This window comes from Sinohyriopsis cumingii, chromosome 16 (genome assembly GCF_028554795.1).
Source record: "Sinohyriopsis cumingii isolate HCF-2022 chromosome 16, ASM2855479v2, whole genome shotgun sequence".
NCBI lineage: Eukaryota > Metazoa > Mollusca > Bivalvia > Unionida > Unionidae > Sinohyriopsis > Sinohyriopsis cumingii.
In genome coordinates, this window is record NC_142976.1 from 36915793 (window position 1) to 36931579 (window position 15787).

The 15787-nt window shown below is 34.5% G+C and overlaps 1 protein-coding gene across 4 annotated transcripts in view; it reads left to right on the forward strand.

Moving 5' to 3' along the window:
- Positions 1-1113: 1113 nt before the first annotated feature.
- The window catches only part of LOC149780217 (uncharacterized), a 112645-nt gene continuing 97971 nt past the window's right edge, over positions 1114-15787 (forward strand). For all 4 annotated transcript variants that reach the window (XM_089936974.1, XM_089936975.1, XM_089936976.1 and 1 more), the window contains exon 1: positions 1114-1998. In XM_089936974.1, coding sequence (XP_089793100.1) covers positions 1525-1998 — 474 coding nt within the window. In that variant the 5' untranslated portion in view covers positions 1114-1524. The remainder of the gene's footprint in view (positions 1999-15787) is intronic.

Consider the following 15787-nt stretch of genomic DNA (forward strand, 5'->3'; position numbering starts at 1 on the left):
GTTGTTCGCATTTAAAAAATGCATAATGGAAAGAATGTTGGCATACCTCTATACTATATTAATGTAATGTGGATGATATTTCTTTGGATATTGTACTTTTGGAAATTGTGCATGATTTAAGCACACTGCTAACTAAAATGACTGCTCCCTTGTGTTAAAAAATCAGCCTGAATTAGTCTAAAGTAGACTATGCACAGCAGCTATTAAAATAGGGTAAATGAATTTTGCCAGACTAGACAATACCAGCTTCTGAAAGTGCAATGAATGAATTACCAAATATATAAAATGTAAAAAAAAAAAAAAGTTATCGGCTCTTTTTTGTAAAAATAAAATTTACTTCTGAAGTTCAGAAAGTGAAAATGACCAAGTAGAGCTAGCCATGTTTTGAAAGATGCACATCTGAAGTAAGGCCAAGCTGTCTACTCTATAACCCATCCCATCAATCATACAGGAAAATAAAGGGAATTAAAAGTTCTTTGAATTATACCTAAGATACACAATGTCTTTTTTAAATCGCCAGCATAACCAGTGAGGAAAGCTGGGGAAATTATATTTCTTTAAAACTCTAATGCAAAATACGAAACTGTAGAGCGCCACCTCAGGAACTGAAATAACCTTGGAAGTGGGAATACAATTACGACAGGAAAGACGGATGTTTTGATTGTGAATTTGTCTCCTTCCGCTGCCTTATTGTTTTATGTAAATGAAAGTAGTTAAGAATATAGTTCTGAATGGTAACCAATCACATCCGCAGCTTCAATTTCACTTAAGGGAAAGAGCAGAGGTTAGTCCGATTGGATCAGGTCTGGTTCGCTGACCTCTATCAAATCCGTTACTCTTCGTTAAGTGGCAACGAAGAATAACGAATTGGATTAGTCTGGTTCCCTGGCTGCTCTCCGATCTAGTCTGGTTCCCTGCTTAGTATGCTCCCTGCGTTGCCCTCCGCTATAGCAGAGGGCAACGAAGAGAGCAAACTAATCAGGGAACCAGACTATTCTCCAATCCTGTAGTGTTCGTTATGGGTCAAAGAAAGAGTAAAGACTGGAGAACGGTCAGGGAACCAGACTAATTAGGGCGATGCCATTTGGAATCTTTTCGACTATTTTTGCCAGACAAAAATATACTCATTATCATTGATGGACCTCGAAGTTTGCCAATTTCGCCAATGACTGGGTTCTTGAGACCGCATTCACAACTTCGAGCTTCGGAATATCCTTGTCTCTTTCAGATGCGAGTCAAAGAACTCCGACTCTGTCAAATAGACTTCGGAGCGATGGGAAACAATGCTCAGTCTTTTCCGTCAGGCAAGTAGAAAAGTCGATACACCAGTCCATTACACCTTGACTGCATGATGATTGGCCAATCAGACCGAAGGCACACGACGATGTCTAGTTTGTTAATAAGTCACCAACTCAGTCTAAGTAACTTAAAAATGTGCTTGCCAACGTTGTTTACATATTTGACATTGGAATACGCGACAGTGTGAAATACTAATAGAAACTTGTCAGATGTGTAATTTCACTAATGGCAGTGACGGTAAGAGAAGACGGTATGTCGGCCGATTCAAATAATAATAAAAAGGATTCTAGTCATGAATACAATTTGTACTTGGATCGCCAGTTGCAAAATAAATTGTTACAAGCAGACGAAGCCCTTGACCAAGATCAAAGTTATAATAGTGTCAAACTTGGGAATAACTTCGCTGGATCAAATAATTTAAATGGAAAAAGTAACAAAAATATAGACTTTAACGATGGCATATCAGGGTGGATTTCGGATCAGAAAGTTGCTCCAAGGAAAGTGGATAAAGAATCGAAACCTTCCAATAAGGACAATTTTATTTATCCATGGAGAGACTCCAGAAGACAGCAAGAGAACTTTGTCTTCCAACATTACGCTGATATTAGAAAATATATTGAACAGTACAGATCACAGAACTGTTGTCATATTACGTCCTCACCGTACCCATCTGGAGAAACGAGGAGGCTTGCTTTCCAGGTACATAATAACATTGAATTCTGCTTTTTCACTTTTAAGTGTTTTGTGCACCTGATGAAAATTGAATTATATAAATTATGATGAAAATTTAATTATATATATTATGATGAAAATTTAATTATATAAATTATGATGTCTTAGTTACTTTTGGTTTAGAATCAGAACACTTCTTTTTTAAAAGAAATGTTGGGAAACATTTTAGGAAATGTAGTTTATCATGAAATTTGTAATAATCTTTTGTTCACATAAATTTATTATTTACAATAATTGTATTATATTTTCACTGACTGATGTCACATTGAATGCTTTAAGCTGTGAATTAAATATTGTGACATTAATAGTAGTTGACCGTACATAGACATAGATATATTTGAATGACCATACATTTTCCTTATTATAGTGCATTATAGCTTCTTTTCTTCAGAAACAAACTTATATATTACTATTGCTAAAGTATACTTTCATTGATGTGCACCATTTAGGAATCTTCACAGTATTCATTTTATGTACTCCATTTAGGAATCAAAGTAATAATTTATATCCATTCAGGAATCAAAGTATTCATTGATATACTCCATTCAGGAATCAAAGTATTCATTGATATACTCCATTCAGGAATCAAAGTATTCATTGATATACTCCATTTAGGAATCAAAGTATTCATTGATATACTCCATTTAGGAATCAAAGTATTCATTGATATATTCCATTTAGGAATCAAAGTATTCATTGATATACTCCATTTAGGAATCAAAGTATTCATTTTATGTATTCCTTTTAGGACTTAAAGTATTCATTTTATGTACTCCATTTAGGAATCAACCTATTTATTGATGTACTCCATTTAGGAATCAGAATATTTATATGCTATATTGTATGCAAATAAACTGACCATAAAACACTTAATGAACATTTTAAATGCATTAAAAATGCACAAAATAGTCTAATTTTTTAATCATTTAATTCAGTATTGCCTGCATAGTGCCCCAGCTTTAAGCACAATTAATTGTTTTATGATGGTTCATTTGATAAATATAAATTATGGGACAAGTTCTGTATGTTTCATGAATGTTAGAATGGTAGTACTTGTGAAAATACTTATTCCAATGGAATCATATAATCAAATGCACACTTTATTCATCTTGGTAGTATTTGACATATTCTAAAACTTACACTGAGATAATCTTGGTAACTAAACCACCTGACAAATTCTAAAATGCACACTGAATTAGTCTTGGTAATCATTTGACAAATTCTAAAATGCACACTGAATTAGTCTTGGTAATCATTTGACAAATTCTAAAATGCACACTGAATTAGTCTTGGTAATCATTTGACAAATTCTAAAATTCACACTGAGTTAGTCTTGATAATCATTTGTCAAGTTCTAAAATTCACACAAAGTTAGTCTTGGTAATCATTTGTCAAGTTCTAAAATTCACATTGTCTTGATGATTAGGAATCGGTTCAGTGTCATAAGTTTGTATTAACAAAATACCCCCATATAATTTTTAACAACACAACAAGTTTCAAACCAGTTATATTTACTATGCATATAATAGGAATCATATTCAAATTATTATGTGTGTTATGTTATCTGCCCATTGTAAAATGCACAAACTAAAATCTATGATTAAATTATAGCTATATACCCATATACATTCTAAAAGGCACAAACTAAAATCTATGATCAAATTATAGCTGTATACCCACATACATTTTAAAATGCACAAACTAAAATCTATGATTAAATTATAGCTATATACCCACATACATTCTAAAAGGCACAAACTAAAATCTATGATCAAATTATAGCTATATACCCACATACATTCTAAAAGGCACAAACTAAAATCTATGATCAAATTATAGCTATATACCCACTCTCCATTCACACTCCTAGGCAAGATTTAATGTGTATTGGAATTTCCAAAATAATATATCACATGGGAAATTACTCGTAAAGTATTTACTTAATGAGCTAATTAATTCCAAATTACTCTAACTACTTAACTCTGTTTTGAGCACTTTACACCTACTTAAACAGCTACAGATTATTGCAACAAATTGTTACACATTTAAATGTTTGGCCATAAAGGAAAACTTGCTATTAATAACATATTGTAAGACTACAAACACATTCCCACCAACAATAGGTTTCTTTGTTTCAGTTGCATGACAGTCTGAACTTTTGAAGGTAATTAAACATCCCCCACTGGTCTAGTTTACACGATATTTAACAGGGAACGCTGTTACTAAATTTGACAGTAAATACAGAAATACCCCTCTATAATAACCAAATAATAAATAATTTTACCAAGAGAATTATATAGAAAGACATATTTTAATTAAGACAGAGATGACTATAATAACACCTGAAATAATTAAATCTAGTGGTATCATAAAGGACAACGGTGGACCACTGCAGATAAGCAGTACTTAGCTCTCTTATTGAATATCAATGTCCCTAGTTTGAGAGATTGTCTTGAAAATCAAACTAAAATAAAAATAATAAAGTCTTTTTATAAATACATTCTTATAGCTAGATGTTACACTATTGATCCCGTCCCTGATGCCAACAACTTGAGTAATTACGAAATGTGACAGTTGGCTTTCACAGAATTAAATTGTCTGTAATTACCTTTTGAGGTTGTAATTGCATTAGCTAATTAACATAAATTATTTGCTTAATATAACTTTATTTAGACATTTGACTTATTGGTAATGAAGACATGGGACAGCCATTAAAGAAAAATTGATTGTGTTTGCTATGATAAATGGGAATTTTTAATTAGTTCTTCGTATATATTAATGTGAAATAAAGAAGGGATAATAAAATAAAATTGTCAGAAAGGAAAAATGACTGTCTGAAGAAAACATGACTGAAGAATACAGAGCAATCATCGTCTGTGAATAGCTATATTCCTGTGTGGGAATGCATTCTTCCTGTTAATTGACATTTGAATAGGTAAATATTTGCATAGTACATGAAGTTAAATATATGGTATGTACACTAACTGTATATCCTTAACTGAAATGGAACCTCGTTTGCAAAACAATAATTAAAAAAAAGAAACACTATACAAGTAACTTGCTGGTGACATGCGATGTGTGCAGTGCTTTGACGTGCTACTAAGGTGGTCTCATATCTGCATATAAAAAGCAGTGGATGCTTAAGATTGGAGATATGCTTCAAATATGGGACACAAAGCAGATGCTGCTTAGATTGGAGATTATGAAAAGGGTATATTGCATCAGTTGTAAATGGGCTTTATTAATATATCACACAATAAAATATATATATATATATATATATATATATATATATATATATATATATATATATATATATATAATTGCAAGCAAACCAATAGTTTTTTTAACACACTTGCATATTTTTTTAATACCTGAGATTGATATTGAAAAATAAAGCAGTAAGTATTAGGGATATGTGATGACACATTAGGAATGGAAATAAATGTAACATTTTAGTAATTGAAACATATTTCTTCAATTATGAATGTTTCTATTATTTAAATATATAAGTGAAATGTGTGGTCTTTCGTAATAAGTGGTATTCCAATACAGTGGTCTTTCAGGCCTGATTTTGCTATCTTTATATTTTGATATTCAGGGCCACAGTATCCAGAAACACCGTGCAAAATAGAAACTTTACACTTTTTTCCAGTAAGAAAATTGAGTAAAATTCCTTGTCACAAATTTGCCGTAGTTGGTCAAACTGGGAAAGTTTTGCATATGTATGTATGGATGGATGGATGGATGGATGCATGCATGCATGCATGTATGCATCTTTTGACATACGAAAAGTTGAATAGCTATATGAGATTTTATTTGCAATTTTCAAATTTTAATATTTTTTTAACTGTTTGGACTTTTTGCTTTAGAGCAGTGGGGGGCATACTTGCTGTATAATCACAAATATTGTTGAGACTGATTTAGCCCACATACCGTAGTTAAGTGTCAACAATGCACCACCCTTACATTATGACAAAATTGAAGGAGGAAATTTGTAATACCTTTTCTCTTTTGACCAAATGGAGTTGTATATGATTGTTAAGTCAAGATAGATATCAAGCCAAATACGATACTATAGTTAGAACCTAATGAACAGCATAAAATAAAGAAAAATTATTTAAACATGTGTATATAATGTACATAAATGACAATCAAAAAGCTTTTCAGCCATTTTTAATGACTGTTGATTTTTCTCTAGATGAGTCCATTTTTCCGTTGACTTGATAATAATCAAATAAAATGGAAATATTTCTTATGGTAATAAATTATTTGTAGACTGGTATTTAAAGATAGAGTCAGTTTGATATTAAACCAATACAGTTCTTATTTGTAGACTGGTTTTAAGGCTATTGAATCAGGAAGGGATTACTTGATTTGGCTAGGTGCTTTAGCCTACTCAAATGATTATACTTATAGGCCCCATGCTGCCAAAATGCCATTGCTGTTATATACCTTTGGATTTTAATATTCACACAAACATTAAAGTATTCATAAGTTTTTTTACACCTCAACCGCTTGCAGTGGGGGCATTGTTAATTAGAAAAACCCATTGCTTGGGACAACTAAATATTAATACCAGGCAACTATTTTTCCAACTGTGATTGCATTGTCAGGAAACCAAAATTATTATTAAAAAATGATCATGTTAAAGATTATAGTGAATTTATATAGGTTTTCTAGTGACAACAAATTGATACAATAATTCAGAGTTGTCTGGAATGCTGAAAGCAGTGTAAAAGTACACATACGTTTAGTTTGTTTACATGAAAATTCCAACTGCTGTGTTTTGGTACACAAGATTTTTTGTTGTCTCACTCCCGTTTTATTTGATCCATTTCTACAAAGTGAGTATTAGTCAAATAGTACAGACTATCAAAGTTCAATAGTTCATAAAGGGACTAGGTGAGACCACATTAGGACACATGTTAATTGATGGTTAGTTCCTAATGATCATTTTGATCAAACGACTAATTACAATGCATATGTGCTTTGGCACTGCTTTTTGATAAGCGTCACTCAACACTTTTAATCCATAATATCTTAAATCCATCTGCAGGGTTTTGGAACACTTGCATTTTATCATTTGCTATGTTTAGGAAAATAATGTCAGGAGCTTGGGAACATCAAATATGCTAAGGTAAACATTTTATAGGCATGAAGTCTAAAACGATAATTTATTTGTTGTTCAATTGAATCAGACTAAGAACAGGAGAATATTATGCCAACTGTTGTCATAAATTTGCAATGAGACCAGATTGGAGCCGTATTCTACTTAGCTAAAGAGGACCAGCCACTGAACCACTGTGTCAATTGTTGGAACTTTCTCATCACATAAATGTATCAAGACAAAAGGTCCGTGGAAGTTTCAAACAAGAAACTGTTATTAAAATGATGAGTGTGATGGATGAAGGTCTAGAACTTAAAGATTTTGATCCTAAACTGGCAATAGAAAAGTTTCTTAAAGTTTTTTTTAAAGAAAAAAGTGAATGTAGTATGTTGTGTTGCTTAAAGCTGAAATAAATGGATGTGAGTGGAAATTGTGGTAATATTTTTCTTCTTCCACTGTCTTGGCAAATTTAGTGACGTGAAATGGAATTAAGCTTGGTAATTCAATAAAATAAATAAGTAATTAACTAAACAATTTAGAAAAGAAACTATAATCTATTCCATGGTTCCTTATAGCTGCATGTAATAGTAAAGAATGGCAAGGTAAAGCCATTGAGAATTGTTGTAGATATAAGACCACAATCGTTATGCATCATGTTTTAAATTATTGCAAGGAAAAAATCATCATTATTGGGACTCATATTTTTAGGGCTGGGACTCCCAACTTTTTCAGAAAAGGAGTCCTGGACTGCAACTGCCAAAATCCTGCGGAGAACGCTGTATTATTAAGCGTTGGGTTATTGGTAATATGCCACACCAATCCTCATGTGTCGGCTACTCAGTATCTGATTTAACAATAATCAGTCCATACAACCAGCCCCATTGGGTGAGCCCTTAAAGAAACAAGACATAATCAGTCCATACAACCAGCCCCATTGGGTGAACCCTTAAAGAAACAAGACATAATCAGTCCATACAACCAGCCCCATTGGGTGAACCCTTAAAGAAACGAGACTCTTGAGTGTTTGTTTTTGTCAGTACACAAACCTATGGTATATTTTTCAGTTTTGGCTTGATATACTTAATGCCTGTGATCAAGAATTATGCTTCCTTGTTGGTCATTTGAAGAAATGGGCACTCTCTGTAGAGTATGTTAGAGGTGCTTCTGTTGGATAGCAAGTTTAAATAAACCAATCACAATTGTTGTTGCCTTTTTGTTTTGACTTGTTGAATAATGGTTTTAACAAAGTTCTCGTGTGGACATTTGACTGTTCCTTGACAGATTTGACACAAAATTAGTAGCACATATTGGAAAAATGAAAATATGAACCATAATGATGTAAACAATAATAATAAAAAAGGATAAATTTGTGGTTGGGGTGGCCATTTAAGAGAAAGCTGACAGTTAGATAAGACTGCATCTAAAAATGTAATTATTGAACTAATTTTTATTAGTGATCTTAAAAAAAAATTAAATAAGTGTAAACTTGTGTGACACTTCTATGGGCTGGACTGATGGTGGTTTAAAGTATTGTATGCAGTTAGGACTAATTGTTGTTATGTATACCTACATGTATTTATATTGTGTGCTTAACTTTTATCCATGATTGTAGATTATGCTTTGAGATAAAGGTCATTTGAAAATAGAATGTTAATGTAGCATTTGAGTTTGAGGCAAGTCTTGTTTATAGTTAAACTAGTTTTTTTTAATTGGAAATCTTTACATTTGACTGCATTGTAGGTCACCTGCAAATGTGTATAAATAGGGATTTGGTAAACAAATAGTTGATTCCTGTTTTCAGTTCAGGCTGTGGGAATCATTTACAGTTGTGTTCAGATATTATTTGAATGGAATTGTTTATTTAAATTATTTATTGGAATTACAAAGTACGCATTGACTTTTGGACCAGAACACTACTTTATTATGAATTAATTCAAAGACATTCAGGATTGCATTATTTTGGTACATCAGGACATTCAGGAATGAATTCCAATAAATAATTTGTTGATTTACTTAAATTGTTGTTTCACTTTCTTTCTGTTACATACTTTGGTTAGAGCATCCACCTCTGATGTGGAAGGTCGCAGGTTTGAACCACAACCGTGTCATACCAAAGACTTATAAAAACAGTACTAACAGTTGCCTCGCTAGGTGCTCAGCATTAGGAGGTTAGTGTTAGGACTGGTTGGCTTGGTGTCAGGATAATGTAACTGGGTGGGACATCATGCTACATGTCTGCAGCATGATGCTTCAGTGCTAGACATTACTATAAACTGCCACACTGCAGATATTGTAGTGATGTGATGCAAAAATTGTTAAAGCTACGTTAAAAATCCAAATTACACACACACACACAAAACACAGTTACATAATTTTAGATTGAGAGTTATGACACTGTATAGACAATAGAAGTTGAATAAATTTGATTTTGTCAGTCTTGGGTGCAGCTGCATTAATTCACTGTGCAACCAAAAAAAAACTGCTGGACAACTAGATTTTCAAAGCTGGATGTCGAGTGACAAATGTGGATTATCCACAATCAGCCCCTGGTATACACTTTCTTCTGTATTTCTGTCCCACTACACTTGGTACCATACATATTGACTTTTGGGGCCCCGATTGGCCGAGTGGTCTAAAGCACTCTCTGTTACGGATCATTGCCATCTCACCTCTGTCTGCGTGGGTTCGAGTCTGGGATTCAGCCAATGTGGGTATGTGAGAAAGCTTGCCACTAGCTTCACGAGGGTCGGTGGTTCTTTCAGGGGATTTCCCGGGTTCTTCCTCTACCATTAATACCATTATTACTGGCTGCTATGTATAGCCTATCGTGTGCTGAAAAATGGCATTAAACCCTACATCAACAACAACATATTTACTTTTGGATCGACCTGCAAACTGCATAAATCCACTTTGGTCATTGCATAATATGCTGTTTGATCAGAGTCCATCCAATTTGTTATGCCTAAGTAGTATACTGTGCTGGCAATCAGGGTCTATCCAGTTTGTTATGCCTAAATAGTATAATGTGCTGTTAGATCAGAGTCTATCCAATTTGTTATGCATAAGTAGTATAATGTGCTGTTAGATCAGAGTCCATCCAATTTGTTATGCCTAAGTAGTATAATGTGCTGGAAATCAGGGTCTATCCACTTTGTTATGCCTAAGTAGTATAATGTGCTGTTAGATCAGAGTCTATCCAATTTGTTATGCCTAAGTAGTATACTGTGCTGGTAATCAGGGTCTATCCAGTTTGTTATGCCTAAATAATATAATGTGCTGTTAGATTAGAGTCTATCCAATTTGTTATGCATAAGTAGTATAATGTGCTGTTAGATCAGAGTCCATCCAATTTGTTATGCCTAAGTAGTATAATGTGCTGGAAATCAGGGTCTATCCACTTTGTTATGCCTAAGTAGTATACTGTGCTGTTAGATCAGAGTCTATCCAATTTGTTATGCCTAAGTAGTATACTGTGCTGGTAATCAGGGTCTATCCAGTTTGTTATGCCTAAATAATATAATGTGCTGTTAGATCAGAGTCTATCCAATTTGTTATGCCTAAGTAGTATACTGTGCTGGCAATCAGGGTCTATCCAATTTGTTATGCCTAAGTAGTATAATGTGCTGTTAGATCAGAGTCTATCCAGTTTGTTATGCCTAAGTAGTATACTGTGCTGTTAGATCAGAGTCTATCCAATTTGGTATGCCTAAGTAGCATGCTGTGCTGGTAATCAGAGTCTATCCAGTTTGTTATGCCTAAGTAGTATACTGTGCTGTTAGATCAGAGTCTATCCAGTTTGTTATGCCTAAGTAGTATACTGTGCTGGTAATTAGTGTATATCCAGTTTGTTATGCCTAAGTAGTATAATGTGCTGTTAGATCAGAATCTATCCAATTTGTTATGCATAAGTAGTATAATGTGCTGGCAATCAGGGTCTATCCAGTTTGTTATGCCTAAGTAGTATAATGTGCAGTTAGATAGAGTCTATCCAGTTTGTTATGCCTAAGTAGCATAATGTGCTGTTAGATCAGAATCTATCCAATTTGTTATGCATAAGTAGTATACTGTGCTGGCAATCAGGGTCTATCCAATTTGTTATGCCTAAGTAGTATAATGTGCTGTTAGATCAGAGTCTATCCAATTTGTTATGCCTAAGTAGCATACTGTGTTGGTCATCAGGGTCTATCCAATTTGTTATGCCTAAGTAGTATAATGTGCTGTTAGATCAGAGTCTATCCAGTTTGTTATGCCTAAGTAGTATACTGTGCTGGTAATTAGTGTCTATCCAGTTTGTTATGCCTAAGTAGTATAATGTGCTGTTAGATCAGAATCTATCCAATTTGTTATGCCTAAGTAATGTACTGTGCTGTTAGATCAGAGTCTATCCAGTTTGTTATGCCTAAGTAGTATAATGTGCTGGCAATCAGAGTCTAACCAATTTGTTAAGCCTAAGTAATGTACTGTGCTGTTAGATCAGAGTCTATCCAATTTGTTATGCCTATGTAGTATAATGTGCTGGCAATCAGGGTCTATCCAATTTGTTAAGCCTAAGTAATGTACTGTGCTGTTAGATCAATCTATCCAATTTGTTATGCATAAGTAGTACAACGTGCTGGCAATCAGGGTCTATCCAATTTGTTATGCCTAAGTAGTATAATGTGCTGTTAGATCAGAGTCTATCCAGTTTGTTATGCCTAAGTAGTATACTGTGCTGGTAATCAGAGTCTATCCAGTTTGTTATGCCTAAGTAGTATAATGTGCTGTTAGATCAGAGTCTATCCAATTTGTTATGCCTAAGTAATGTACTGTGCTGTTAGATCAGAGTATATCCAGTTTGTTATGCCTAAGTAGTATAATGTGCTGGCAATCAGAGTCTAACCAATTTGTTAAGCCTAAGTAATGTACTGTGCTGTTAGATCAGAGTCTATCCAATTTGTTATGCCTAAGTAGTATAATGTGCTGGCAATCAGGGTCTATCCAATTTGTTAAGCCTAAGTAATGTACTGTGCTGTTAGATCAGTCTATCCAATTTGTTATGCATAAGTAGTACAACGTGCTGGCAATCAGGGTCTATCCAATTTGTTATGCCTAAGTAGTATAATGTGCTGTTAGATCAGAGTCTATCCAGTTTGTTATGCCTAAGTAGTATAATGTGCTGTTAGATAGAGTCTATCCAATTTGTTATGCATAAGTAGTACAACGTGCTGGCAATCAGGGTCTATCCAATTTGTTATGCCTAAGTAGTATAATGTGCTGTTAGATCAGAGTCTATCCAGTTTGTTATGCCTAAGTAGTATAATGTGCTGTTAGATCAGAGTCTATCCAATTTGTTATGCATAAGTAGTACAACGTGCTGGCAATCAGGGTCTATCCAATTTGTTATGCCTAAGTAGTATAATGTGCTGTTAGATCAGAATCTATCCAGTTTGTTATGCCTAAGTAGTATAATGTGCTGTTAGATCAGAGTCTATCCAATTTGTTATGCATAAGTAGTACAACGTGCTGGCAATCAGGGTCTATCCAATTTGTTATGCCTAAGTAGTATAATGTGCTGTTAGATCAGAGTCTATCCAGTTTGTTATGCCTAAGTAGTATACTGTGCTGGTAATCAGAGTCTATCCAGTTTGTTATGCCTAAGTAGTATAATGTGCTGTTAGATCAGAGTCTATCCAATTTGTTATGCCTAAGTAATGTACTGTGCTGTTAGATCAGAGTATATCCAGTTTGTTATGCCTAAGTAGTATAATGTGCTGGCAATCAGAGTCTAACCAATTTGTTAAGCCTAAGTAATGTACTGTGCTGTTAGATCAGAGTCTATCCAATTTGTTATGCCTAAGTAGTATAATGTGCTGGCAATCAGGGTCTATCCAATTTGTTAAGCCTAAGTAATGTACTGTGCTGTTAGATCAGTCTATCCAATTTGTTATGCATAAGTAGTACAACGTGCTGGCAATCAGGGTCTATCCAATTTGTTATGCCTAAGTAGTATAATGTGCTGTTAGATCAGAGTCTATCCAGTTTGTTATGCCTAAGTAGTATAATGTGCTGTTAGATAGAGTCTATCCAATTTGTTATGCATAAGTAGTACAACGTGCTGGCAATCAGGGTCTATCCAATTTGTTATGCCTAAGTAGTATAATGTGCTGTTAGATCAGAGTCTATCCAGTTTGTTATGCCTAAGTAGTATAATGTGCTGTTAGATCAGAGTCTATCCAATTTGTTATGCATAAGTAGTACAATGTGCTGGCAATCAGGGTCTATCCAATTTGTTATGCCTAAGTAGTATAATGTGCTGTTAGATCAGAGTCTATCCAGTTTGTTATGCCTAAGTAGTATACTGTGCTGGTAATCAGAGTCTATCCAGTTTGTTATGCCTAAGTAGTATAATGTGCTGTTAGATCAGAGTCTATCCAGTTTGTTATGCCTAAGTAGTATAATGTGCTGTTAGATCAGAGTCTATCCAGTTTGTTATGCCTAAGTAGTATAATGTGCTGTTAGATAGTCTATCCAGTTTGTTATGCCTAAGTAGCATAATGTGCTGTTAGATCAGAGTCTATCCAGTTTGTTATGCCTAAGTAGTATACTGTACTGGTAATCAGGGTCTATCCAGTTTGTTATGCCTAAGTAGTATAATGTGCTGTTAGATCAGAGTCTATCCAATTTGTTATGCATAAGTAGTACAACTTGCTGGCAATCAGGGTCTATCCAATTTGTTATGCCTAAGTAGTATAATGTGCTGTTAGATCAGAGTCTATCCAGTTTGTTATGCCTAAGTAGTATACTGTGCTGGTAATCAGAGTCTATCCAGTTTGTTATGCCTAAGTAGTATAATGTGCTGTTAGATCAGAGTCTATCCAGTTTGTTATGCCTAAGTAGTATAATGTGCTGTTAGATCAGAGTCTATCCAGTTTGTTATGCCTAAGTAGTATACTGTACTGGTAATCAGGGTCTATCCAGTTTGTTATGCCTAAGTAGTATAATGTGCTGTTAGATCAGAGTCTATCCAGTTTGTTATGCATAAGTAGTACAATGTGCTGGCAATCAGAATCTATCCAATTTGTTATGCCTAAGTAATGTACTGTGCTGTTAGATCAGAGTCTATCCAGTTTGTTATGCCTAAGTAGTATAATGTGCTGGCAATCAGAGTCTAACCAATTTGTTAAGCCTAAGTAATGTACTGTGCTGTTAGATCAGAGTCTATCCAATTTGTTATGCCTAAGTAGTATAATGTGCTGGCAATCAGGGTCTATCCAATTTGTTAAGCCTAAGTAATGTACTGTGCTGTTAGATCAGAGTCTATCCAATTTGTTATGCCTAAGTAGTATAATGTGCTGGCAATCAGGGTCTATCCAATTTGTTAAGCCTAAGTAATGTACTGTGCTGTTAGATCAGAGTCTATCCAGTTTGTTATGCCTAAGTAGTATAATGTGCTGGCAATCAGGGTCTGCACTGTTTATAGTTGGATCTGACTTCTCTTTCAGTATATATGGTATCTAGATTGTGTGTGTGTGTGATTAAGATTTTTAACGTAGCTTTAACAATTTTTCAGTCATATTGTTATGATATCTGCAGTGTGACAGTTTATAGTGATGTCTAGCATTGGGGCATCATGCTACAGACATGTAGCATGTTGTCCCATCCAGTCACATTATCCTGACACCAGGCCAACCAGTCCTAACACTAACCTCTTAATGTTGAGTGCCATGCGAGGCATCTGTTAGTACCATTTTTGTAAGTCTTTGGTATGAATTGGCCAGGGTTTGAACCCGCGACTTCCTGCATCCGAGGTGGACGCTCTGACCACTAGGCCACTGGAGCAGTGCGTATCTAGATTGTGTAGACACTATTTTATTTTGGGTCAGATTTTAATCCATGTATAAATGACTTGTTTAAATGTTAAAGTTATTACAGCAATTTTTCTTTTGTTTTCTTCTTTTATTTACATAAATATTTTTTTTTGGGGGGAGGGGGGTGAGGGCTTTAATTTTGGACAATAATCTTCTTAGGACAATTAGGTAAAAATCACTCGGGGTCCAGCTGATTTTGTGTCCCCAAATTTGGAAGGTGGGGGACATAGTGTCCCCTGTCTATTGGATCCTGTGTGCAACAATGTCATATTGGCCATCTTGAAAAATGTTGTTAATACTACTCCTGCTGAATGGAAAGGCATATTGAACCAGAAGACTTCGTATGATGTCTAGTTGGTCCAAAAATCAGAATGGTGCCAATCTGATGTCCAATATGGCTGCCATGGTGGCCATTTTGAAAATCTTGTTATTGCTGCTGAATGAAAAGTAATATTGCCGTGAGGGTTTCATCAGAAGACTTCCTATGATGTCCACTTGGTCTAAATTAAAATGCTGCATGCCTGATGTCCAGTATATCTTGAAGATATTGTTACCACTACTCCTCCTGAATGGATGGTCATATCAATGTGGCATTTTTACTAAACGACTTCTTATTATGTCTGGTTGGTCCAAATGGTGCCATTCAGACATTCATTATACATGTACCTGCCACAGTGGCCATCTTGAAAATCTTGCTATCACTATTTCTCCTGAATGAATGGTCATATCAGCGTGGGGTTGTCACTGAAAGACTTCATCTGATGTCTGTTTAGTCATAAATGAAAATGGTGATCCATCT